Source organism: Bufo bufo, chromosome 2 (genome assembly GCF_905171765.1).
Source record: "Bufo bufo chromosome 2, aBufBuf1.1, whole genome shotgun sequence".
Classification (NCBI taxonomy): Eukaryota; Metazoa; Chordata; class Amphibia; order Anura; family Bufonidae; genus Bufo; species Bufo bufo.
The window spans coordinates 163,146,391-163,170,724 of NC_053390.1; the positions used below are offsets into that span (position 1 = coordinate 163,146,391).

The following is a 24,334-nucleotide window of genomic DNA, read 5'->3' on the forward strand; positions in this document are numbered from 1 at the left end:
TGCCGAAGCGGGATGGGACGACCCGTTTCTGCGTCGACTACCGGAGGCTTTACGACCGGTCAGTCACCGATGCCTACCCCATGCCCAGGGTAGACGAATTGTTAGACCGGATGGCAAAAGGGAATTACTTGACCACTATAGATCTGTGCAAGGGATATTGGCAGATCCTTTTGGAGCCGAAAGCCATCCCCAAGTCGGACTTTGTCACCCCATTTGGCCTGTACCAGTTTAAGGTCATGCCATTTGGGATGAAGAATGCCCCGGCTACTTTTCAGAGGATGGCTGATCGGCTCTTAGAGGGATTTTAGGACTTTGCATGCGCATATCTAGATGATATAGCCATCTTTCGTTGCACATGGGAGGCCCACCTGGAGCACGTGTCTGTAGTGCTCAAGAGAATACAGACTGCCGGCCTAACCTTAAAGCCGGACAAGTGTCATGTAGGGATGGCAGAGGTGCAGTACCTAGGTCACCGAGTGGGCTCCAGGAAACAGAGGCCCGAACCCACCAAAGTAGAGGCCATAACCCAGTGGCCCCAGCCCCGCACCAAAACACAAGTTATGGCATTTGTGGGGACCGCTGTTTATTACCGGAAGTTTGTGCAGGATTACTGCACTATAGCTAAGCCCCTCACAGACCTCACCATAAAGTCTCTCCCCAAGCAAGTTGTATGGTCCCCAGAGTGTGCGGACTCATTTCAAAAGTTAAAAACTGCCCTCAGCGAGGCACCTGTATTAGCAGCACCAGATCATTCTAAAAAAAATTCTCGTCCATACAGATGCCTCAATGTTTGGACTGGGAGCCGTAATGAGTCAGGTTGGGGAGGAGGGCATGGAGCACCCAGTGGTGTACCTGAGCATAAAACTGATACCCAGGGAAGTCAGTTATGCCACCGTGGAGGAGTGCCTCGCCCTCGTTTGGGCCCTCAAGAAACTCCAACCTTATTTATACGTGCGTTCCTTCACTGTTATGACTGATCACAACCCCCTGATTTGGCTCAACCGAGTGGCAGGAGAGAACCCCAAACTATTGAGATGGAGCCTGGCGCTGCAGCCTTATAATTTCACTGTGCAGTACAAGACCAGGGAAGCAGAATGCCAACGTAGACGTGTTGTCTCGCCAAACAGAACTGGACCCATTGCCAACTGCTTCTCGGGCATCCCCAAGCCAACCCGTTGGGGTCTAAGCGGGTATGCCGTCCCATGGAACTAAGGGGGAGCTATGTGACAAAACCCCTGTTTTAGGAATGCCCAGCCTTTTGTATTTCGTCTGCTGTTCGTGTAGTTAACTCTATTTTGCCCTTTAAATGTACACAAACCACCTCATTTGCCTGTGACGCAGTTAGCGAACACAATAGACATTGTCTGTGATGCAATTGACAAACACAATGGGCATTGCCTGTGACGCAATCAACAAACACAATGGGCATTGCCTGTGATACTTCTAGCAAATACAATGGTCTTGGTCATTGACCGCATGGAACTATGTCCGGCCCCTTTATCCAATTCTCCAGGGTAGAGAGGAGGGATTTTACTGTTCATGTGGGAGAGTGTTATATCTTACTGTATATTGATTGGTCACTGTATTTTGTGTGCCTGTCCTTCACAAGGTCGCCGTGGAAATAACCCTTGCTGGGGGACTTGCATAAAAGGCCACGCTGTGGCCATCAATAAAGGAGATTGTTTTTTCCCCCTTCCTGAAGTATTGGCTCCTGTTTGAGGGGGATTCGGAGCTATATATTCACAACACCTTCGGATTTACTTGGATTTCGGGAGACGCTGTACGGATTTACTCAGCTGGAGTGTAAGATATCTGTAACAAAAAACATCTGTCCATCCACTTCAGCCTGTTATCCTGCAAGTTTAACTACTGTGAGGAGGTACATATCTGGCGCAACCACTGGGAGGGGGCACATACCTGGGCATAATTACCGTCAGGGAGCAAATATCTGGTATATTTACAGAGAGGGGACACATATCTAATGTAACCACAGTGAGGGGGCACATATCTGACGTGACCACTGTGAGGGGGCACATATCTGGCCATAACTAATGTGAGGGGCACATATCTGGCATAACTACTTCGAGGGGGGCACATATCTGGCCATAACTAATGTGAGGGGCACATATCTGGCATAACTACTTTGAGGGGGGGCACATATCTGGCCATAACTACTGTGAGGGGAACATATCTGGCATAACCTCTGTGAGGGGGCTCAATGTGGGCATAACTACTGCGTGCTGGCACAAAGGGGGAATAATTACCACTAAGCGGACAGGGTGTGTATAATTATGTTTTGGGCGGAGTTAGAAGCGTAGTCTAGTACGAAGAACATTGCGGCGCCACACCCCGCACGTATTGTCCCTCTTTCTGTTTTGTTGGGCGGTATGATATAGATTACATACCTCCCAACCGTGCCTGAGATCCAGTGGGACAGTTCCGGATTTCAGTGGCTATCCCGCGGTCCCGGTACGGGGGAGGTATGTCCTGCTTTCTGGCAGCTGTCCCTGCTTCCATAGGAAGCAGAGACAGCTGCCTGTAATGATGAAGCAAGAGCCATTCGTTGGCTCTCTGCTCTATCATTCCCCCCTCCCCTGCTGGCGATCCACACTGCAGGTCTGGGTAGGGGGGCGGGCTGGGGTGTGACAGGGGGTGTGGTCGGCCGGGAGCTCAATGTATCCTGCTGTTGCTGCTGCTGGGGAACGAGGTGAGTATGTGGAGTCTGTAGTGTTTTTTGTACTGACTGTGAAGGGGGCACTTTACTGGGCATATTACTGCCTGTGAAGGGGGCACAGCTGGGTATATTACTGCCTGTGAAGGGGGCACTTTACTGGGCATATTGCTATCAGGAGGCACTTTTACTGGGCATATTACTATCAGAGGGCACTTTACTAGGTATATTACTGTAAGGGGGCACTTTACTGGGCATATTACTGTCAATGGGCACTTTACTGGGCATATTACTGTCAGGGGCACTTCACTGGGCATATTACTATTAGGGGATAACTTTACTGGGCATATTACTATTAGGGGATAACTTTACTGGGCATATTACTATTAGGGGGCACTTTACTGGGCATATTACTATTAGGGGGCACTTTACTGGGCATATTACTGTCATAAGACACATAACCGGGCATAACTACTGTGAGGGGGCACATATCAGAGCATAACTACTGTGAGGGGGGCACCTATCTGGCCATAACTACTGTGAGGGGGCACCTATCTGGCCATAACTACTGTAAAGGGCACATAACTGGGCATAACTACTATAAGGGGGCACAATGCTAGCATAACTACTGTGTGGTGGCATAAAGGAGGAATAATTATGTGGGGGCATATAGGGGACTGGTGGGATTAGGTGTTTAGTTATGTTTTGGGCGGAGTTAGAGGCGTGGCTTAATGCTGAAAAATGTTGCCACTGCCTGCTGCAAATAATGTCCCTCTTCCTTCTTTTCAAAAGTTGGGAGGTATGAGATTATGATAATGTGGCTCTGAATGCAGATATGGACATTACTTATTATTGCTTTTTTCACTTTACACAGTCCAAAAGAAGGAATAAATGACCCCAGCTAATGGCACTGAAGTGGATGTTGCCCTCACCGGCGTGCAAACTAAACGTCATCTCCTAGGAACCAGCACAGGGTGGAACACAAGTGCAGGGAACTGCGAGGCGGAAGTGTTAGTGTGCTGCGCTGTCACCCGGAAGTTCCTGTGTTGTGGAGCTTCCAGGCTGTCCACACGTGCTTGTCACGGTGTAGCCGGTTAGCTGCTGTGCAGAACCATGGCGGCTGAAAAAGGAGGCCGGGGGAGCGTCTTATTCACCGGGTACCGCTCTCTGGGCATGTACAGCAACCACATAGCTCATGTAGTGCGGTACCACAAGAAGCACAAGGAGTTTTACCTGGTCACCGCGGTGGGGAAGAGTTTCCTCACTTACAATGTGAGTACGGGGGCCGTATATTAGCCGGCGGCAGGCTGCCATGAGGCATGTCCTACGTCTCCATGTGATCCCATCGATGGCAGTGATGTGGACGGCCGTTATCCTAGGAACGAGTTCATTTGTAGACTGCCTGCACCCAGTATCTCAAGATCAGCACCCACCATACCCTAATGCAGGGGTCCAAGGGCCATGTTGTCAGATTGAACCAATCAGGAGAATGGGGGTCGCCTTTTGTTATTACTGTTGAGCGAACTTGTGTTTTCAAGTTCGGCGTACAAAGTTCGGGTTATCTAAGAGTTCCGTTATGGGTTCCGCTACCACCGATCATAACTTCGAAACAGAAGTTCGCTCAACACTAGTTGTTACCATTGTCGTTTATATAAGTTGCTTAAAGGGTTTCTATCACTTCATATGACATAATTAGCTGGCAGACACTAGCGATCTGCTAGTGTCTGCTCTGGCCAACCATCCTACTATAATCACTTGTGGGGCAACGGTTTTGCTAAAAAACTAACTTTTATAAATATGCTAATGAGCCTCTAGGTGCTATGTGGGCGTCATTAGCACCTAGAGGCTCCGTCTACCTTCATACACAGCGGCCGCCCAGCACGTCCCTCCAGCCCGCCCATGTCCTCCTCCGTGTGACGCAGCGGCCGAATTCTCGCGCATGCGCCGTGCGCGGCTGTATTCGGCGCATTAGAGATGTCTGAGCTCGGAGCGTCAGACATTCAATGCGCATGCGCCGAATACAGCCGCGCATGCGCATTGAATGTCTGACCGCTCCGAGCTCAGACATCTCTAATGCGCCGAATACAGCCGCGCACGGCGCATGCGCGAGAATTCGGCCGCTGCGTCACACGGAGGAGGACATGGGCGGGCTGGAGGGACGTGCTGGGCGGCCGCTGTGTATGAAGGTAGACGGAGCCTCTAGGTGCTAATGACGCCCACATAGCACCTAGAGGCTCATTAGCATATTTATAAAAGTTAGTTTTTTAGCAAAACGGCTGCCCCACAAGTGATTATAGTAGGATGGTTGGCCAGAGCAGACACTAGCAGATCGCTAGTGTCTGCCAGCTAATTATGTCATATGAAGTGATAGAAACCCTTTAAACTCCAATGCAGATCTCATTTACTCCCTCCTGGAGTACCACACAGGGGTCAGGCGAACCCCATTCTGCCAATATTGGGGGGAGGGGTCCTATCGATGGCCACACAGTGTACCATTGATACTTATTTGTCCCTGCTTTGTTCTACATCTATGACATGGAAAATGCATGTAAGCAGCCACCAGACATAGAGAAACATGTGAGTGACCAGATGGTCGGGGGTCGAATGTGACCCCCGGGATGCAGGGTCTTCAGCTGTGTAAAAGATAATGCTGTTCTAACTCTGCAGATTCCGTTTTGGTTTAGAGGTTGTCCAAGATAATAAAAAATATCTGACAACCGCTACTGTTTCTAAAAATCAATCCATCATATGCTTACCCCGCACTCCAGTGCCGGCCAGACAGTTTTCACTAGCTGACCCTAGATGGAATGAATTTTCACACTGTGTGATTGAAAATGACAGAGGACCTAGACTGCAGTGCCCTCTTCACACGTAGACTCCCACCACCCCAATCCTCACAGCTTGAGATTCCGATGCCCGGATCCCATTCATACACTGTGACTGTAATCCCCTGAGAGACAAGGAAGTTATTTTTCTCTGCGCCCCGTCGTGCGGTAGATTATTCGTTTCTGAAGATGGAGAGAGAATATCCAGTAATAATATATGCAATAACATCTTTTAAAAGCAAAAATAACAAATTACGTAGCACCCTTTAAAGGGATTCTAAGGCGTAATTCAGACGTCGCTGGGTTGGTCCCTGATTTTCTTCAGTGAATGTCAGCCAACCCCAGGAATGGAGCCTACACAGAGATGAGGAATAATGGAATCTGCCTCTGGCAGTGCCACGAGGATGAATGCAGTAGCAGTGTGCATGCTCAGCCTGCTTCTCCATTCATTTGGGGGGCAACATTGGTGAAAAAGACTTAGAAGAGCACAGCCTAATCATTGTACTGTACACCATGAAACTTCTAGAGCAGTGATGGCTAACCTCCGGCACTCCAGCTGTGGTAAAACTATAACTCCCAAGATGCACACTTGCTTGGCTGTTCTCAGAACTCCATAGAAATGAATAGAGCATGCTGGGAGTTGTAGTTTCACCACATCTGGAGTGCTGGAGGTTAGCCATCACTGCTCTAGAAGCTGCTGCTTCAGAATACTAATGGAAGAAAATTAAAGGGGTATTCCCATTTAGACAATGTGGTCTCACGGCGTGTGGTAGCTTTGTTTACTGCTTGTTGCCAGGGGTTCCGGCCACCGCTGTTGGTATCACACAGGAAGTTCCGGCCCCCAGCTGAAGCAAGAAGTAGAGATCTGTGGGGCTGCAAGTGAAAGAGCAAGATGACACAACCCCTTTAATTGTTTCTTCTTCTTTTTTTTTTAGGTTAATAGACTCGGCCAAGTTGCTGTCAGTAAGTAGATTTTTTTTATTTGTCAAATTTTTATACAAAGTTAGAAATATTTATCCTGATGTAACTAATTAAATCCACACATAATAATATAGGGGCACATTTATTAAGACCTGCGTTTTAGACCCGAGTCTTAATAGGGTTGCACCGGGTATCAATACCCAATCGGTATTTTTAGACCGGATCTATACGATACCGGGTCTTACTATTTAACGATGCTAGGCTGTGCAGCCTAGTATCAGTTAGAGAACATGGCACGCGCCGCTCTCAGCGCGCGCCATGTTCTCTTCACTAGCACAGTGGAGAAGGAGGCAGTCCCTCCCTCCCCACTGTGACGCTGCTGCCACCAGTGGGAAGATGGCAGGGAGGAGGAGGGGAGGGACTGTTGCCACTGCGCCACCAATAAATGTAAAAAACATTAATTCAAGTATAGGCAGCGGGCAGATCGCATGCCCTGTTTTTGAGTCCGGGTCTCTCTACTGAAGTCCTGGCTGCCATGGTAATCTCCCTGCTGCTGTGTGCACTATGCACAGGGAAGCAGGGAGAGTGTGAAGTCCTATTCATCCTAACAGAGCTCTATCAGGGTGAACAGGACAAGGGATGAAAAGATCCCGGGTTCTAGCCCCTAAGGGGACTAATAGTAAATACAAAGTAAAAAAAAAAAAAGTTAAAAAAACACCAAAATACTAAAAGTTTAAATCATCCCTTTCCTAATTTTACATATATGCGGTGAACGCCGTAACAGAAAAAAATCGAAACCGCGCAGTTCGACATTTTTAGTCACCTTGTCCCCTCAAACAATAGGATAGGACTGTTCTATTATGGGCCGGATGTTCCATGAAATATGGAATGCACACAGCTTTTTTTGGTGTTTTTATTTTTTATCGAGTATCGCAATACTTTTTTATGGTATCGAAATCGAATCAGAATTTTGGTATTGTGACAAACCTAGGTCTTAATAAAGGCCTATAGCTGACGGTGGTTCCGCTGAAGTTATGAAGAGGCGCAGGCCTCTCCATAACTTCAGCGCATCCAGTGCCAGTCATTAATGTAAGACTGCTTCCGAGCTGTCTTACGTTAAGACCTTTTTCTACGAAAACAGGCATAGAAAATTATGAATGAGACGGGCTTCCCGGCCCGTTCCTTTCCTCGCCCACAATTACGGACCTGGCGTGAGCGGGGAGAAGTCACAGATAGCGGCGCAACTAACCTTTGTTAGGTGGAGCAGTCTCCTGCAGCGAGGAGAGCGCTCTATGTGAGGACTGTTCTCTTTGTTCTGTTGAACAGCTGCACTATAATATAATATTATGCACACTGTCTTATAAATATGCTGTTTTGATGTCACTGCTGTAATGCTGCAAGTAGACGGCACCATTGTGTGGCAGGTTTATAATACAAACCAGACGCCTCTTTCCTTTCCATGGAGTACTACATGCATCAGCTATAAATGAGATTTATCCAATGTATGATACTGGTATATTGGGTTCTTGCAAAAAAATTGTTAAAGCAAATCTGTCACCAGCGACCTTCCTATTAAACTGTTTGCAGTTCACCTGATTAAAACGGTTTTTCTTTTACCGATCTCAGACTCCGTCCCTTTTTTTTCTTCCCCCCCCCCCCCCTTAATATGCAAATTAGGCCTTTGGTGCAATGAGGGAGTCACCATGGCTCTTGTTTTACCCAAGTCCTTCTCCTTTCTGTGGCCAGCCACTCCCTGGCTGCTTTGGTTCACAGGGAAGGCAGTAGCAAAGCAGAGAGGGAGGGGCTGGCCACAGAAAAAAGTGTAGGTTGGGTGCAACAAGAGCAACCGTGAGGCCCCATTGCACCAAAGGCCACATTTGCATATTAAGGAAAAGTAGTATAACTCGGGAACAGAGAATCTGATCAATAAAAGAAATCAGGTAGACCACAGCTATGTGTCTATGCAAAGGGTTTGGAAAAGGTAAACGGTGACAGATTCCCTTTAAAGGGAACCTGTCACCAGGATTTTGTGTATAGAGCTGAGGACATGGGTTGCTAGATGGCCGCTATCACATCCGCAATACCCAGTCCCCATAGCTCTGTGTGCTTTTATTGTGTAAAAAAACCGACTTGATACATATGCAAAAGAACCTTAGATGAGTCCTGTACGTGAGATGAGTCAGGGACAGGACTCATCTCAGGTTAATTTGCATATGTATCACGTCGTTTTTTTGACACAATAAAAGCACACAGAGCTATAGGGACTGGATATTGCGGATGTGCTAGCGGCCATCTAGCAACCCATGTCCTCAGCTCTATACACAAAATCCCGGTGACAGGTTCTCTTTAAATTAACAATGTCTAGGACCCTCTAACACTTTAGGCATTTGCCCATCATCTGTTATTTGATTAATGGAACCTCGTTATCCACTTTCAGGCAATGCTCTTCCAGAAAACATTAGTTGTCTTGCTGCGGACCGAATGCTGGTGTTTGCGTCTCATGGAAATCTCCTTAAAGCATTTGCTAGGAACAAAGAGGTTTGTGCAGTTGCTCATGTTTCATGTCTTCTCTGCAGCATGCCTTACCTGCTATGGCAGATTTCATTCACCACAATGCGGCTAGGTAAACGTGTGGCTAAGGCCGTGAGCGGTCCGTGGTATCCCGACCTGGCATCCTGCTGACAACAGGAGCGCACAGTGTCATTGGTTGCTATGACACCGTGCACTTCATGCCGCCGCTGCTGTACAGTAATACACTCGTATAGATCTTTACGAGTGTATTACTGTACAGCAGAGGCGGCATGAAGCGCACGGCGTCATAGCAACCAATGACACTGTGCGTTCCTGTTGTCAGCAGGATGCCAGGCCGGGATACCACGGACCGCTCACGGCCGTGTGCATTTGGCCTAAATTTGCACCAAGTACCCCAACAAAATCCACATGTAAAGCATGCAAACTTTATTGCAGATTTTGTTATGGATGTTTAGGCCTGTGTTCTATGGCGTAACGTTTGCGGTATGTGGTCCTTTGCTGGGACTGTCCTGTATATATTTCTTCAAACACTTTGATATGCTGGGAAGCTACATTGATACAAAAACTATACTAAAAAGTTACAGTTGTATATAGAAGATATGTGAACAGGTAAAAATCACTACATGCATATCAGTCACATATATATCTGATGTGTGTGTAATGTCAGCCATGCTCAAGGAAGCCAGAGCGGGAGAGACTTCTCTTCTGGATCTCCAGGAAAAAAAGCAGGTAAATAAATGTAAGATGATGATATATATATAATGTGGCCCTTTCTCTCCATATAATTGGTGTACTCGTGACTTTCTTTCAGGTAGTCCACACATACAAAGGCCATGATGCAGAAATTCATCTGGTGCTGCCTTTTGGTGATCATGTAATATCTGTTGATACCAGTAATACTGTCATCATTTGGGATGTCCAATCACAAGGTAATAATGGACATATTCTGACCTGTGATCGTTCCTTCATTACCATAACTTCACAAAATGCGTCCTAATGCTTCATTCAAAGCTCTTGTGCCAATTACAGGACAAAGTACCTATAGATAGTGTGTGTGTGTGTATATAATATAATATATATATATATATATATATATATATAGCACACATATTAAGGTGTGATATCAATACTTTATTTTCCACAGAGGAATATTTACAGCTGAATTTTGACAAGAGCAGTTTTGATATTTCTGCAATCATGCATCCGAGCACATACATGAATAAGGTCCTCCTGGGAAGTCAGCAGGGCTCTCTTCAGTTGTGGAATGTGAAATCCAAGTAAGTTACTATTTTGTGCAAGCAGTTCCATGCACCATTATCCTAAATGAGTGGTGCATTAGATGCAGATACCTGGTGCTGTACAAATATGAAGGCTGATTCACCAAGCCTTTGTCTGATATATTGTTGACGGAATTTGGACTAAGCATATTTGTTCAGAAAACTTGAGGGGAAACATCAGATGACATTTTGCCTAAGTCTACTTTCACATCAGCGCTTTTTGCGGATCAGTCATGGATCCGCAAACCGCATGCATCCGGCGGTATTATGTCTTCTATAGCCATGACGGATAGGTTCTGAACACCATTGAAAGTCAATGGGGGACAGATCCATTTTCTATTGTCAGAGAAAACTGATCCGTCCCAATTGACTTACATTGTGTGTCAGGACGGATCCGTCTTGCTCCGCACCACATCGCGGACAGAAAAATGCTGCTTGCAGAGTTTTTCTGTCTGCGATGGGCACGCAACCAAACAATGAATGGGGACAAAACAAGAGTTTTCTTCCGCTATTGAGATCCTATGACGGATCTCAATAGCACAATTGAAAACGCTAATGTGAAAGTAGCCCAATCTAGAAGGTCAAATAATCACAATGGTATGGCTACAGTTACGGCACCATGTAGCAACCATGGAGGACTTATAGAAGACCCCTTCCGTAGCAGTTGGCCAAACACTTGTTCGACCGATTACTATATTTCCTGACACCCCTTGCCTTCCTGTACACATGCACTCTTAGTTTGGCCTGGTTTGCCTGTAAGGGTCCATTCACACGTCCGTTGTTTCTTTCCTGATCTGTTCCGTTTTTTGCTGAACAGATCTGGACCAGATCTGGACCCATTCATTTTCAATGGGTCTTGGAAAAAAACGGACAGCTCAATATCTGATTTTTTTCAGGACCCATTGAAAATGAATGGGTCCAGATCTGTTCAGCAAAAAACGGAACAGATCAGGAAAGAAACAACGGACGTGTGAATGGACCCTAATGTTGATGAGTAGTGGGATTAAGCTGCTGCCAGACTTCTCTGGTGGCGGCTTATTTTACCTTACAACAAAAGTATCAACACTAATCCTTCGTTCTCCTATTATTTATCAGGGAAGAGTCGGGAGCTCCTGTGCATATAAGATAGTTGGCTGATCCCACTGACATCAATGGGCTCAACCAACTTATTTCTTGTGTTCGGAGGCCTTAAAGGGGATGTCTCAGCTAAGACATTGGTGGAATATTGCTAGGATATGCCACACATGCTAGATTGCTGCTGATCCCACCTCTAGGACCCGCTTGTATCTGCAGAATGGGACCCCCAAACTGAACGGACAACAGTCACCCATGGGTAGAAGTGAATAGAGAGCACGCCACACATGTGCAGTGTGCTTATATTTACTTTGAGGGCTCTGTTCTAGAGAGAGGTTCCACCTTTTTAACTCGCACCTATCTGACATTGGTGGCATATCCTAGCGATATGCCACCTGTGTCTGAAGTGACACAACCCCTTTAACCGCCTCCGGACCGCCTAACGCAGGATCGCGTTCCGGAGGCGGCAGCCCTGCGCACAGTCACGCATATACTCGTCATCTCGCGAGACGCGAGATTTCCTGTGAACGCGCGCACACAGGATCGGAAGGTAAGCGAGTGGATCTCCAGCCTGCCAGCGGCGATCGTTCGCTGGCAGGCTGGAGATGTGATTTTTTTAACCCCTAACAGGTATATTAGACGCTGTTTTGATAACCGCGTCTAATATACCTGCTACCTGGTCCTCTGGTGGTCCCCTTTGTTTGGATCGACCACCAGAGGACACAGGTAGCTCAGTAAAGTAGCACCAAACACCACTACACTACACCACACCCCCCCCTGTCACTTATTAACCCCTTATGAACCCCTGATCACCCCATATAGACTCCCTGATCACCCCCCTGTCATTGATCACCCCCCTGTAAGGCTCCACATTCCAAAGAGCACCTTTCGGATTTCACCGGTCATTTTTTACACATTTTGATTTCAAACTACTTACCACACATTTGGGCCCCTAGAATCCCAGGGCAGTATAACTACCCCACAAGTGACCCCATTTTGGAAAGAAGACACCCCAAGGTATTTGCTGATGGGCATAGTGAGTTCATAGTTTTTATTTTTTGTCACAAGTTAGTGGAATATGAGACTTTGTAAGAAAAAAGAAAAAAAATCATCATTTTCCACTAACTTGTGACAAAAAATAAAAAGTACTATGAACTCACTATGCCCATCAGCGAATACCTTAGGGTGTCTACTTTCCGAAATGGGGTCATTTGTGGGGTGTTTGTACTGTCTGGGCATTATAGAACCTCAGGAAACATGACAGGTGCTCAGAAAGTCAGAGCTGCTTCAAAAAGCAGAAATTCACATTTTTGTAAAATAGTTTGTAAACGCTATAACTTTTACCCAAACCATTTTTTTTTTTTACCCAAACATTTTTTTTTTATCAAAGACATGTAGAACAATAAATTTAGAGAAAATTTTATATATGGATGTAGTTTTTTTTGCAAAATTTTACAACTGAAAGTGAAAAATGTAATTTTTTTGCAAAAAAATCGTTAAATTTCGATTAATAACAAAAAAAGTAAAAATGTCAGCAGCAATGAAATACCACCAAATGAAAGCTCTATTAGTGAGAAGAAAAGGAGGTAAAATTCATTTGGGTGGTAAGTTGCATGACCGAGCAATAAACGGTGAAAGTAGTGTAGGTCAGAAGTGTAAAAAGTGGCCTGGTCTTTCAGGGTGTTTAAGCTAGGGGAGCTGAGGTGGTTAAAGGGAATCTCACAATTTTTATGGTTCCTAACTAAGAGCTATATAAACTAGTCACAGACCCCCCTTATGCCAAGTTCACATCAGTGATTGTGAGCCAAAACCAGGTGCAGGTCCAAAAACACAAAACGGGTGCAGATCTCTCCCTTATACTTTATCTCTGAGAAGGCTTCACTACGGGTTTTGGCTTACAATAACTGATGGGAATAACTGATTAAATAACTGAAGTGTGAACTCAGCCTTAGCAAAATGCTGCGTCACTTTCTTTAACTGACCCATATTCATGAGCTCCTGGCTTTCCCCCACCCATCTGCTGCTGATTCATATGGAAAACTGTCAATCGGTGGCAGGGAGAGCCGTGAGTTCATCAATATGGGGACTCATTAGCATGTGCTGAAGCTGCTAGAGCCTAGCAGGAGAAAACTGCTCACACGTTTGTGATTTCTATCAGTGCTTGTTTGGCAAAATTGGGAGTGGAGATCAGGTATAATCCAAAGATTTGCACCTGTTTGGTGTTCTTGATCTGCGTCTGGTTTTGTCTCACGATCACTGATAAGAATCACCAACCAATAGCAGGCCGTGACTGGGACGAGTCTCCCTAGCATCACGGGTGACGCTAGGGAGACTCGTTCCCATCGCGGCCTGCTATTGGCTGCTACTGCTGTGTGCATGAGCCCTAATGCTGAAAGGTTAAAGTGTATCCAGCTACATGGCAGCATCTCCTTTTTCTGAAGACATTGCATGTACAATTGCACTTCTGGAATTCCATATGTCACTCTTTGATACTACTGTGTGAAATTGCAATTATTAATACAATAAACATATACTAAAATATGTCTAATATATATATATATATATTAGTGCAATGTAACTTAGTGTCACAATTTCTCTTGTAGCAAACTTTTGTTCAGCTTTCCTGGCTGGAAAATGGGAGTCACTGTTCTGCAGCAGGTAAATATATTATAACTCTTTTGATCTGATGCACTGCACATAGCAAACTGCAGTATATCAGATGCCATGTCATACACTTGTAGAATCATATGCTTGTGAATGGTGGTTTCTCATTCTTTTTTGACGTAGAGTACTGTAGATCTCCTCAGGAACAATCAGTTAACATCTGGACTAAAGACCCTGCTACACTGCCTGATTTTCGAGCCAGTTGGCCCCTGAAATTGTGGCACAAGTCAGTCGACAAACAAGTAAATGCTTGTTTGCCGGATGATTGCATCTATTATGCAGAATAATAGGTGCTTGATTATTGGCAGCAATCTTCTGTGTAATCCAGAATGTGCTGCCAATAATAGAACTGAATGGGAATGCAGTCGCAATTGTTCCTCCCTCCATGTACGTAAAAAAGACGTACTTATTCCTTATCACTGGTCCTTTCTGAGCACCAGGCAGTGTAATACTGCCGTAAAAATAGACTCTTGGCCTTTATGTAAGTTATTATTTACTGGGCCAGGGAAGAGGCGGTTCATTGGACAATGCATTTACATAGTAAATTACATTAAAGAAGAGAGACCTATGGCAGCATGTTTTTCTAAAATACCTTCATCTGTAGTCTTCCTTCAGCAGATGCCCCTTCGTTGTGCCACTATGCCCCCCGCTCTGTTCTGGCGCCTAATATGCTAATGAGTAGCAAAGGCACAGGGAGGAGGATACTTCTGCTCTCCCCAGTGGGCTATGTAAGTGAACATAGTGCCCATTGTACTCACTTACATAGCCTGTTCTCGTGAGATTTACAAGATTTCGCAAGAACAGATCTCCTTTCCCTGGCTGTGAAACGCTCTGCAGCAATTGGGCAGCCACAGACAGGAAGAAGGAGACGCCCGCTGAGGAGAGCAGAAGTCTCCTCCTCTTGGTACCTTTTCTACCCAGAACAGAGCAGGGGGCATAGTGGCACAACAGAGGGGCTAATGTAAAAAATAAATAAAAAATAAAATAAAAAAAGAGGCGGGCTATAGATGAAGTTATTAGTTTCAGAAAGAAAATCATGTGACAGGTCCTCTTTTCTAGGCTGCTTTTGCGCTATGTCAAATGAAGAACAAAGCAAAATTCTAATGCACAGTATTAGGCCTCATGCACACGACCGTTGTTTGGGTCCGCATCCGTGGCTCCGTTCCGCGGCCCTGCTAAAGAAATATAACCTGTCCTATTCTTGTCCGTGGTTTTGCGGACAAGAATAGGCATTTATATTGCCGGCGCCCGTTCCGTTCCGCAAATTGCAGAAGGCAACATGGGCGCCTTCCGTTTTTTGCGGATACGCGGTTTGCGGACCGGAAAAAACAGCACGGTCATGTGCATGAGGCCTTATAATGGACATACTTGTGAAGCCTCAATTGGGTTACTCAGCGAGATAGGTATTTGCTAAATTTTCTGAAAAAGGACATAGGCTGGCACACTGTGTAATAACCGTTAGACCTATGAGACAGTTCACTTTCCTGCTTGCTTCAATACTTGAGTGTCTGTGTAGTTTCTGTAAAGGTAACCTGTCTGCAAATTTATACTGCCCTCACCACAAATAGCATCAATTACTGACAGTCTCCCTCACTACAATAAACCGCGTTTTACTCTTTAATATTGCTGTGTTTCTGAGCAGGCCCCCAGTTTTCACCTTCCTGACACAGCCTAATTTAGCAAATCTAGGATGTGTCATTTTATGTAGTAATAACTTTGGAATTCTTTTACTTATCCAAGCGATTTTGAGATTTTCTTGTGACATGGTCGTGGTAAATTTGAGTTGATATGTTTCACCTCTTATTAGAAAAAAATCTAAAATTGACAGAAAATTTTGATAAATTCCCAGTTCTCGAAGTTTGAATTTAATGGTTATTGATTAAGATTCCCCTTATGTCCACTTTATGTCTGCATCATTTTGTAAGTGTTTTTTTTTTTTTTAGGATGACAGCTTAGTATTAGAAGGGCCAAAGTCACTTTGAGGGGCTTATATAATAGAAAACACCCATAAATGACCCCATTTTAGAAACTAGATAACGCAAATTATTCAAAATTATTATAGAAACTTTGTTAATTCTTTAGATGTTCCACAGGAATTAAAGTAAAATGGAGATGAAATTTTAAAAATGTTTTTGTAGATTTTCCATTTTGATCCATTCCCCCCCCTGTAATACAGCAAGTATTAACAGCAAAACAAACCTCATTATTGATACCCTAATACCCTAAATACTTGAGTCCACCTCAAGGGTTGAGCATATGACAATGTGGGATTTTGGGCAATAAATCTCTGGGCATACAAATTACTTTGAGCCACCATTAAATTTACAAAACCTTCAGGGAAAAAGATTTTAAAAAAAAAGGAAATTTCTGTGAAGCCCACAGTGTCAACCTATATTCCTGAGCTACACACAAACTCAGGAATTTGAGGCTGATAATCCTCTGGTGGTGGGGTCTATATAGGATCACTCTGGCAGGGCTCCCTTCGCTGTTATTCTGGGGCACCTTCTTGTGGTTTCCTCATAACTGGATGATGATGAGGCGGAATCGGAGGCAATGATTGCGTTTGGTTCCTTAGCTGAATACTGTCTTTGGGATGACTGGGATTTTTATTTTTTTATAGGGGTGTGTAATGTGTGTGATTTTGCATATTAAGGGGCTAAAATAAAAATTTTATAACCTAAAAAGGTAAAAGTAGCCTTTCCTGCAGTGATTAGTGCTGTTCTGTTGTAACTGTCAGGACTGCAGGGGGTTGTTACAAAGTCCTTGGGCCCTTAGCTAAAGATGGCAGCTGTTGGGGACAGCAGCCTTCCTAGTCCGGTCATCGTGTTGTTAGATGGGGTGACCGGTTTCCTTTGCGCTGTACAGGTCTCTTTCCAATCAAGCTGGAGAGAAGCCGCCCAGCAGACACATCACCCTGCCACTATATAAAAGTGTGTTTTCCTCTAAAACACAGCATCTCAGAGTAAGGGCTCATCCACACGAACATATTTTTGGACCACATGCGATCCGCAATTTTTGTCCACATCAGTATTTTACGGACAAGGATACGACTGTATAACCAGCCATTCCGTTATACAAAATGCAGAATGCACATGGCCGGTATCCGTGTTTTGCAATTCGCGGACCACAAAACAGTTTGTTGTAATATGGTGAACTGGTGAGTATTTCAGTTCTGCCATCGGTTAGAGCAGCATGAATTTGCTGACAGGTTCCCTTTAACCCCTTAGGGACTTAGGACGTACCGGTACGCCATGTTTGCCAAGTCCTTAAGGACTCAGGACGTACCGGTACGTCCTAAGTTTAAAAGTAGATTGTGGTGCGGCGGGGGTTAATAGGAACAGGATGCCCGCTGAAATCATTCAGCGGGCATCCTGTCACAACACCGGGGGGAGTCATGTGACCCCCCCCCCCCCGTATCGGTGATCGCTGCAAACCGCAGGTCAATTCAGACCTGTGGTTTGCGGCTTTTACCTGCGATGGCGGCCTCAGCGGGCGGTGCCATCGGGTCCCCATGCGGCTGTGGGGGGAACCCGATGGCATGGAAGGCAGCGCGATGTCTAAGGAAGTCATCGCGCTGCCTTGCGGTGACGAGCCTGTGAGATCCAGCCCCCTGGATCTCACAGGCCGGAAGCTGTATGAGTAATACACACTGTATTTCTCATACAGCCAATGCATTTGAATACAGAAGTATTGGAATGCATTGTAAAGGATTAGAACCCCCAAAAGTTTAAGTCCCAAAGTGGGACAAAAAATAAAGTGAAAAAATAAAGTTTTCCCCCCCAAAAAATTAAGTTTCAAGTAAAAATAAACAAAAACGTCATTTTCCCCAAATAAAGTTAAAAAAAAATAGGGAAAAAAAAAGTATACATATTTGACATCACCGCGTCCGTATCGACCGGCTCTATAAAAAATATCACATGACCTAACCCCTCAGATGAACACCGTAAAAAATGTAAAATAAAAACTGTGCTAAATAAACCATTTTTTGTCACCTTACATCACAAAAAGTGTAATAGCAAGCGATCAAAAAGTCACACGCACCCCAAAATGGTGCCAATAAAACAGTCATCTCATCCCGCAAAAATCATACCCTACTCAAGGTAATCGCCCAAAAACTGAAAAAATTATGGCTCTCAGACTATGGAAACACTAAAACATGATTTTTTTTTTTTCTTCAAAAAAGAAATCATTGTGTAAAACTTACATAAATAAATAAAAAAGTATACATATTAGGTATCGCCGCATTCGTGACAACCTGGTCTATAAAAATATAACATGATCTAACCTGTCAGATGAATGTTGTAAATAACAAAAAATAAAAACTGTGCCAAAACAGCTATTTCTTATCTTGCCTCACAAAAAGTGTAATATAGAGCAACCAAAAATCATATGTACCCTAAACTACTACCAACAATACTGCCAGCCTATCCCGTAGTTTATAAAATGGGGCCACTTTTTTGGAGTTTCTACTCTAGGGGTGCATCAGGGGGGCTTCAAATGGGACATGGTGTCAAAAAAACACAGTCCAGCAAAATCTGCCTTCCAAAAACTGTATGGCATTCCTTTCCTTCTGCGCCCTGCCGTGTGCCCGTACAGCGGTTTACGACCACATATGGGGTGTTTCTGTAAACTACAGAATCAGTGCCGTAAATATTGAGTCTGGTTTGGCTGTTAACCCTTGCTTTGTAACTGGAAAAAAAATATTAAAATGGAAAATCTGCCAAAAAAGTGAAATTTTGAAATTGTATCTTTTCCATTAATTCTTGTGGAACACCTAAAGGGTTAACAAAGTTTGTAAAATCAGTTTTGAATACCTTGAGGGGGGTAGTTTATAGAATTTTTTTTGGGTGGTTTCTATTATGTAAGCCTCGCAAAGTGACTTCAGACCTGAACTGGTCCCTAAAAATTGGGTTTTTGAAAATTTCTGAAAAATTTCAAGATTTGCTTCTAAACTTCTAAGCCTTGTAACATCCCCAAAAAATAAAATATCATTCTTAAAATGATCCAAACATGAAGTAGACATATGGGGAATGTAAAGTAATAACTATTTTCTCGTGCATGGCATTGGGGGACACAGCACCATGGGTATATGTCCAACTACCACTAGGAGGCGACACTAGACATAAAAAGTGTTGGCTCCTCCCCGTTGGGCTATACCCTCTCCACAGACACTAGGCAGCTCAGTTTTGTTCTAGTGTCCATAGGAGGCAGACCTGACCTGCTTTTTTGTGCAGGTCATCCTGCTATTTTATTTTTTTTATTTTATTTTTTCTTTAATCAATTTTTCTTTCTCTGCAGGTTTCGGCCTGCGGCAGGGGTGGCTCCATCGTGTTCCACTTTAGTTGCCCCCCCTGCGGGCGCGTACTCAGGTACCTGGCAGCCACCCAGTCCCCAAATCTGCTTCCGCAGTGGAATTCCGGCAGTCCCACGGTTCCCGTGTTGAGTCCGCCGAGGGGGTGGTTACTGCTGCGCCTGAAGACGTCTGAGGGTGAGTATGTTAGATTTTAGGGATCCCATCCTCCTTCCCGGGCCTGGACTTGTTCCCCCCTCATGTTCCCTACCCGGATACATGATACAGCTTTTATTGCTGTGTGGGACAATGCCTTGCCTCTGATAAGCTGCCTTGCCTCTGCTGCTGATAATTCAGGCAATATCCTGGCCCCTGATGCCCCTGGCCTTCCTTTTTTTCTCTCCCTGGGGGCCTCTCCCTCAGCTCTCTCCCCCACCTGGCCCCCGTTCGTCGCGGCAATTCTGGGGCACTATCGCGGTCGCGGCCGTTCGCTCTCGGCCGCGCTCCATTACTTTAGTAATGGCTTACCGGCTTTTCGGGCCTACTAGGCTGCAACTCCCCGCCCACTTTCTCTCTTCCCGGGCTTTCTCCGTCTCCTCCCCTCCGTGGGGGGAGCCTGGGAGGGGCCTCTTCTGCCTGCCAAGCCGGCCCCAGGTTCTCTGCTCTCTCTCTCTGAGGGGCGGTTCTTTCTCCGGCTGTCGGCTCCTTCTTTCTCCGGCTGTCGGCTCCTTCTTTCTCCGGCTGTCGGCTCCTTCTTTCTCCGGCTGTCGGCTCCTTCTTTCTCCGGCTGTCGGCTCCTTCTTTCTCCGGCTGTCGGCTCCTTCTTTCTCCGGCTGTCGGCTCCTTCTTTCTCCGGCTGTCGGCTCCTTCTTTCTCCGGCTGTCGGCTCCTTCTTTCTCCGGTCGCCGGCTCCTGCTATCTCAGGTCGCCATCTTCTGCGCTCGGTGCGCTGCACAACTCCTGGGGTCCGGTAGGCAGCCTCTGGCTGAATTGCTCCACAGGCCCCTTCCCTCTCTCCCCTCTCTATTGCTGCATTCTCCTGCAGCCCTGCCACCTGAATGTGGTTTCCTGCCTACTATATAGCTGCTGCAGCACCTCTTGGGAAATGTTGTTTCCGGGGTTAGATAGGTCTATGGGCCTCCTCTCCCAGCCTCCGTATCGGATCGCCACGATTTTCGTGCGTCCGTTGTCTACGGAGGTTTCCACGTGGTAGGGCCCCCCCCCCCCGCGCGAATGGGCTCTCTCCATGGCGATCCTTAAGTCCCTGGCGGATTCGCTGGAGCGCTACCTACAAATTGCGGTCTCCTTCCCCCCTGAGCCACGCGCACGCTAAGATACAGGGTCCCGCAAGGAGTAGCCCATGGACCACCCTTGGGTGGTCTCAACTAGCTTCCACCCCTCCCCGGCATCCTCGGGTCCCCCAGGACAGGCCGGAGGCTGGTGACGAAGCCTTCTGTCAGTTGCCTCTGGGGACACCTCTGCACCGATTCCCTCGGAACAGAGCATCAGGCGGTCTTCCACCGTGCAGAATCCCTCTGCGTGGTCAAGTCAAACGTGCATGGTGGTACCTACCCTACCAGGTTTGGTGCCCCTCTAGTGGACTTTCAGATGGCGCCCTCCTGCCTGCACAGGTAATTACCGCACAGGTAAGGCAGCCGTCACCGTGCTTAGCAACTGGGACACCTACGCGGTGTCTCTGGTATGTACGCCCTCGTAGGCTGTGCACGACAGACCTTCCTGGCCCCTATCCAGGGGCTATGTTCTAGGCAAGCTGATAATTCAGGCAAACGCCACTTGTAGGGTTGGCTCCCCTTCTCGGCCTCTAAAGGTTCTTTTGTAATGCCTGTACCAGAGAATACAGGCCGGCTTCTATGCCGTGGCGATTACATCTGTCTGTTTCCAGCTGCCTTATTACTTTCATAGGTAGAGCTCCTGCTGACTGGTTAGGTGTTCCATGCGGCACTATTTCCCCCTACCGGGCGAGATATACAGGCCGCCTTCAATTGCCGTAGCAATTGCACCTGTCTGTTTCCAGCCACCTTGCTCCCTTCCTGGGCAGAGTCCCTACACCATCTCCTGATGCTGTATCCAGTATCCCTGACGGGCTCTATTGTTCCGTGCGGCACTATTTCTCCCTTCCCGGCGAGATATAGAGGCCACTCTCAATTGCTGTGCAATTGCCTCTGTTTGGTTCTAGTGGGCACCAGGCTGCCACCTTGTGCCCTTCATTTTTATTTAACCTCTCTATCTCCAGGAGCTGTTGCCGTTGCTTCTGTCTGGCCTTATGGTGTACCTTGCGGCACTATTTCTCCCTTACTGGACGAGATATTGAGGCCACTTTGTAGTGCCGTTGCCACTGCAACCTCATCTAGAGTGCACCAAACAGCCATCTTCCTCCCTTCTTAGGTGAGTTCCTGCACCGTCTCTGATGCTGCAGCCGTTACACCTGTCGGGCTCTATGGTGTGCCATGCGGCCCTATTTCCCTCTTTTTAGGTGAAATAGAGGGCATTCTTCAGTTACCATTGCACTTACCTTGTTGTGGTGTGCACCTGTCGTTCCTTGTGGTACCGTGTGGCCCTATTTTTCCCTTCCCGAGCGAAATATAGGTGCCATAGCTAACGTGGCAGCCGTTGCACTTCTTCTCTGGTCCTAGGGTGCTCCATGTGGACCCATCGCTCTAATCTTAGACCTAGTACCTCGGCCATCTCCAGATGCTGTACCCATTGCACCGGTCTGGTCGTATCTTTACACTACACAGCCTCATTTCTACCTTACAGGTTGAGGACCTGTACCCTCCAAATGCGGTCGCATTCCTGGATGCTGTGGCTTTGTTTCCACCCTCCTTAGTGTGCAACATGCAGCCACCTTACCTCGGTTTTCGGCGTGTATTTTTAGTACCCACGTGCTGGGTCCTATGGTGCAATCTGTGGCCCATACGGTTTCTGTATTACTGGGTGCTTCCTTCCCCGGGCTCTAATCTGTGCTGCGGATGTTGGTTACTTCCCTTTTCGGCATCCTGGTTCAGCACGAATATGGTAGCCATATCTGGCAGGGGTGGGCCAGCCCAACCTCCTCCTTGTCGGTCTATTTCTACTTCTGGTGTACCCAGTATATGACTGATCTGTTCTGATCTGGTGGGTGGTCCACGTACAACCACGCTCCCTAAACTATGGCCTGGTGGTTGTTCGTTTTTGTGCTAGGGTTGCTATTGCCATCCTTATCAAATACTACTTTCGGCTGCACTCCGCGTTCCACATATTATAAAGGAGTATCCGCGTTGTTTTCTATTACAGGGCGGACCATTCCTCGTGGAGTACAGTGATCTCCACTGGATCTTCTCCTTGTTGGGATACGTAGCTTGCTGAGCACCGGCCGCTGCAGCAGTTTTCGGCCATCACTTGATGTCCTCCGCCACACGGAATCCTCCTGGGGTCAGCGACATATCCTCGCTGGACATCCTCGCTGGACCTCCTCCCTGATGAGTTAGGGACAGAACCACTGAGCATCACACACCTGCCTGGTAGGTGAATTTTCTGCTGATTGCTCTGACATAGGACAGGGTTCCGTAGTTCCTTCTGGGTCCGGGTGTTCCCTTATTTCTATGCTTAGTTGTACTATCTAACAGAGGGCAGTCCTTTGGGACCTTGCTATTGTCCTCGCCCATCTGGTACTCTCTCTCCCTGGGAGCCTTCTGTATGTCGGTCGCAGCTGGTTTCTACATTTCGTGTAGTCACTCCCGCTTCTTTTATAGCGACTTCACCATTCCTTATGCATATGGGCGTCTGTTGTTTTAGTGGTACAACCCAAGCCGCTGTATTTGCCCTCCCCGGGACAATGTATGCTGATTGCTAGCCACTATTCTTTGAATGGCTAGTTGTCCATGGCCAATTCCTTCCCATAGGGTGGTTCTTTTCATTTTTTCTTGGATATTCTGGTTTTTGTTGTCCTCTGGTGGTTCAGTTCCTGGTTCCTTGTGAGCCCATTGCGGGTACTCCTTTCTGGAGTCCCTGTCACCGTTCATTTGTTCACACAGATTCTGTAGGATTATCGTTGTTTGGGAGGGGCCTGGGTTGATTGTTTCCCTTGCGGGTTCCAATAGCCTTTTGGACCTCATGGGATTCATGTCTGTCTTCCCATCCTCCCACTTCAAGTACCTGGTGTTGAGTGGTTTAGTGCTACGGTTTGCATTTCCACCTTATGGTATCCTTCGGGAGGGACTCCTCCTGTTTGTAGAGCCTTCCTCCTTAGACTTTTGGGAGTACTCTCCTTCTCCTCCCATGTCTCTCAGTCCAGTGTATCCATGCTGAGATTTCCTTGCCCTGCATCTCACTGATACTTCATTTGGCCGGAGTTTCTCCGGTCTTGCGCTTCTCAGCGATTATTTTATTTTCAGGGGCTCGTTCCTCGTCTCCTGGTTTTGGGATGCAGGTCTTCTCTTATTTTTTTCTTTTTACCTGGCCTTTACTTCCTACCCCCTCCCTTTCCAAGGGTTGGCGGTTTCCCTTAGCGCCTTTGGGAGTTTTCTCTTATCAATAGGACGTTTATCTTCATCACCTGCTTTGCGGTGGGGGGGGGGGGGGGGGGGGGGGGAGTCCTGCTCCCTTCATATGTGAGCCTTGCTATGGCTTCCCTCTCTCCAGTGTGCCCCTGCTGAGATTTCCTGGGCTTGCATCTGGTTCCCTTCTTCCCTGATAATGAGTTTCGCCAGAGTTTCTCCGGTCTTGCGCTTCTCAGCGATATTTTGTTTTCAGAGGCTCGTTCCTCGTCTCCTGGTTGGGGATGCAGGTCTTGTCTTTTCTCTCTTCCTGGTTTTTACCTACAACCCCCTCCCCTTCCAGGGGTTGGCGGTTTCCCTTAGCGCCTTTAGGATCTTTTCCTTTCAATAGGGCGCTTAGCTTTTTCACCTGCTTTGCGGTGAGAGGAGACCCGCTCCACTCACAAGTGAGCCTTGCTATAGCTTCACTCTCTCGTTTGGCCTTCAGTGATTCCAATTTCCCTTGCTCCCCTGGCCCTTCAGGGGTTGACCTCAGGGTGTTTGTGCTTTCGCCTGAGACAATTGGGATGTTGGGTAGATCCGAT

At 46.7% G+C, this 24,334-nt stretch overlaps 1 protein-coding gene across 2 annotated transcripts in view; it reads left to right on the forward strand.

Annotated features, from left to right (window-relative positions):
• The first annotated feature begins 3,722 nt into the window (after positions 1-3,722).
• Positions 3,723-24,334, forward strand: part of WDR36 (WD repeat domain 36) — a 59,049-nt gene continuing 38,437 nt past the window's right edge. Inside the window, exons 1-6 of one of the 2 annotated variants that reach the window (XM_040421614.1) lie at positions 3,723-3,943; positions 6,432-6,459; positions 8,855-8,959; positions 9,765-9,878; positions 10,094-10,226; positions 13,904-13,958. In XM_040421614.1, the coding sequence (XP_040277548.1) occupies positions 3,785-3,943; positions 6,432-6,459; positions 8,855-8,959; positions 9,765-9,878; positions 10,094-10,226; positions 13,904-13,958 (594 nt within the window). In that variant the 5' untranslated portion in view covers positions 3,723-3,784. Of the gene's footprint in view, positions 3,944-6,431; positions 6,460-8,854; positions 8,960-9,760; positions 9,879-10,093; positions 10,227-13,903; positions 13,959-24,334 lie in introns of both variants that reach the window. The other variant, XM_040421615.1, reaches the window with a different exon arrangement.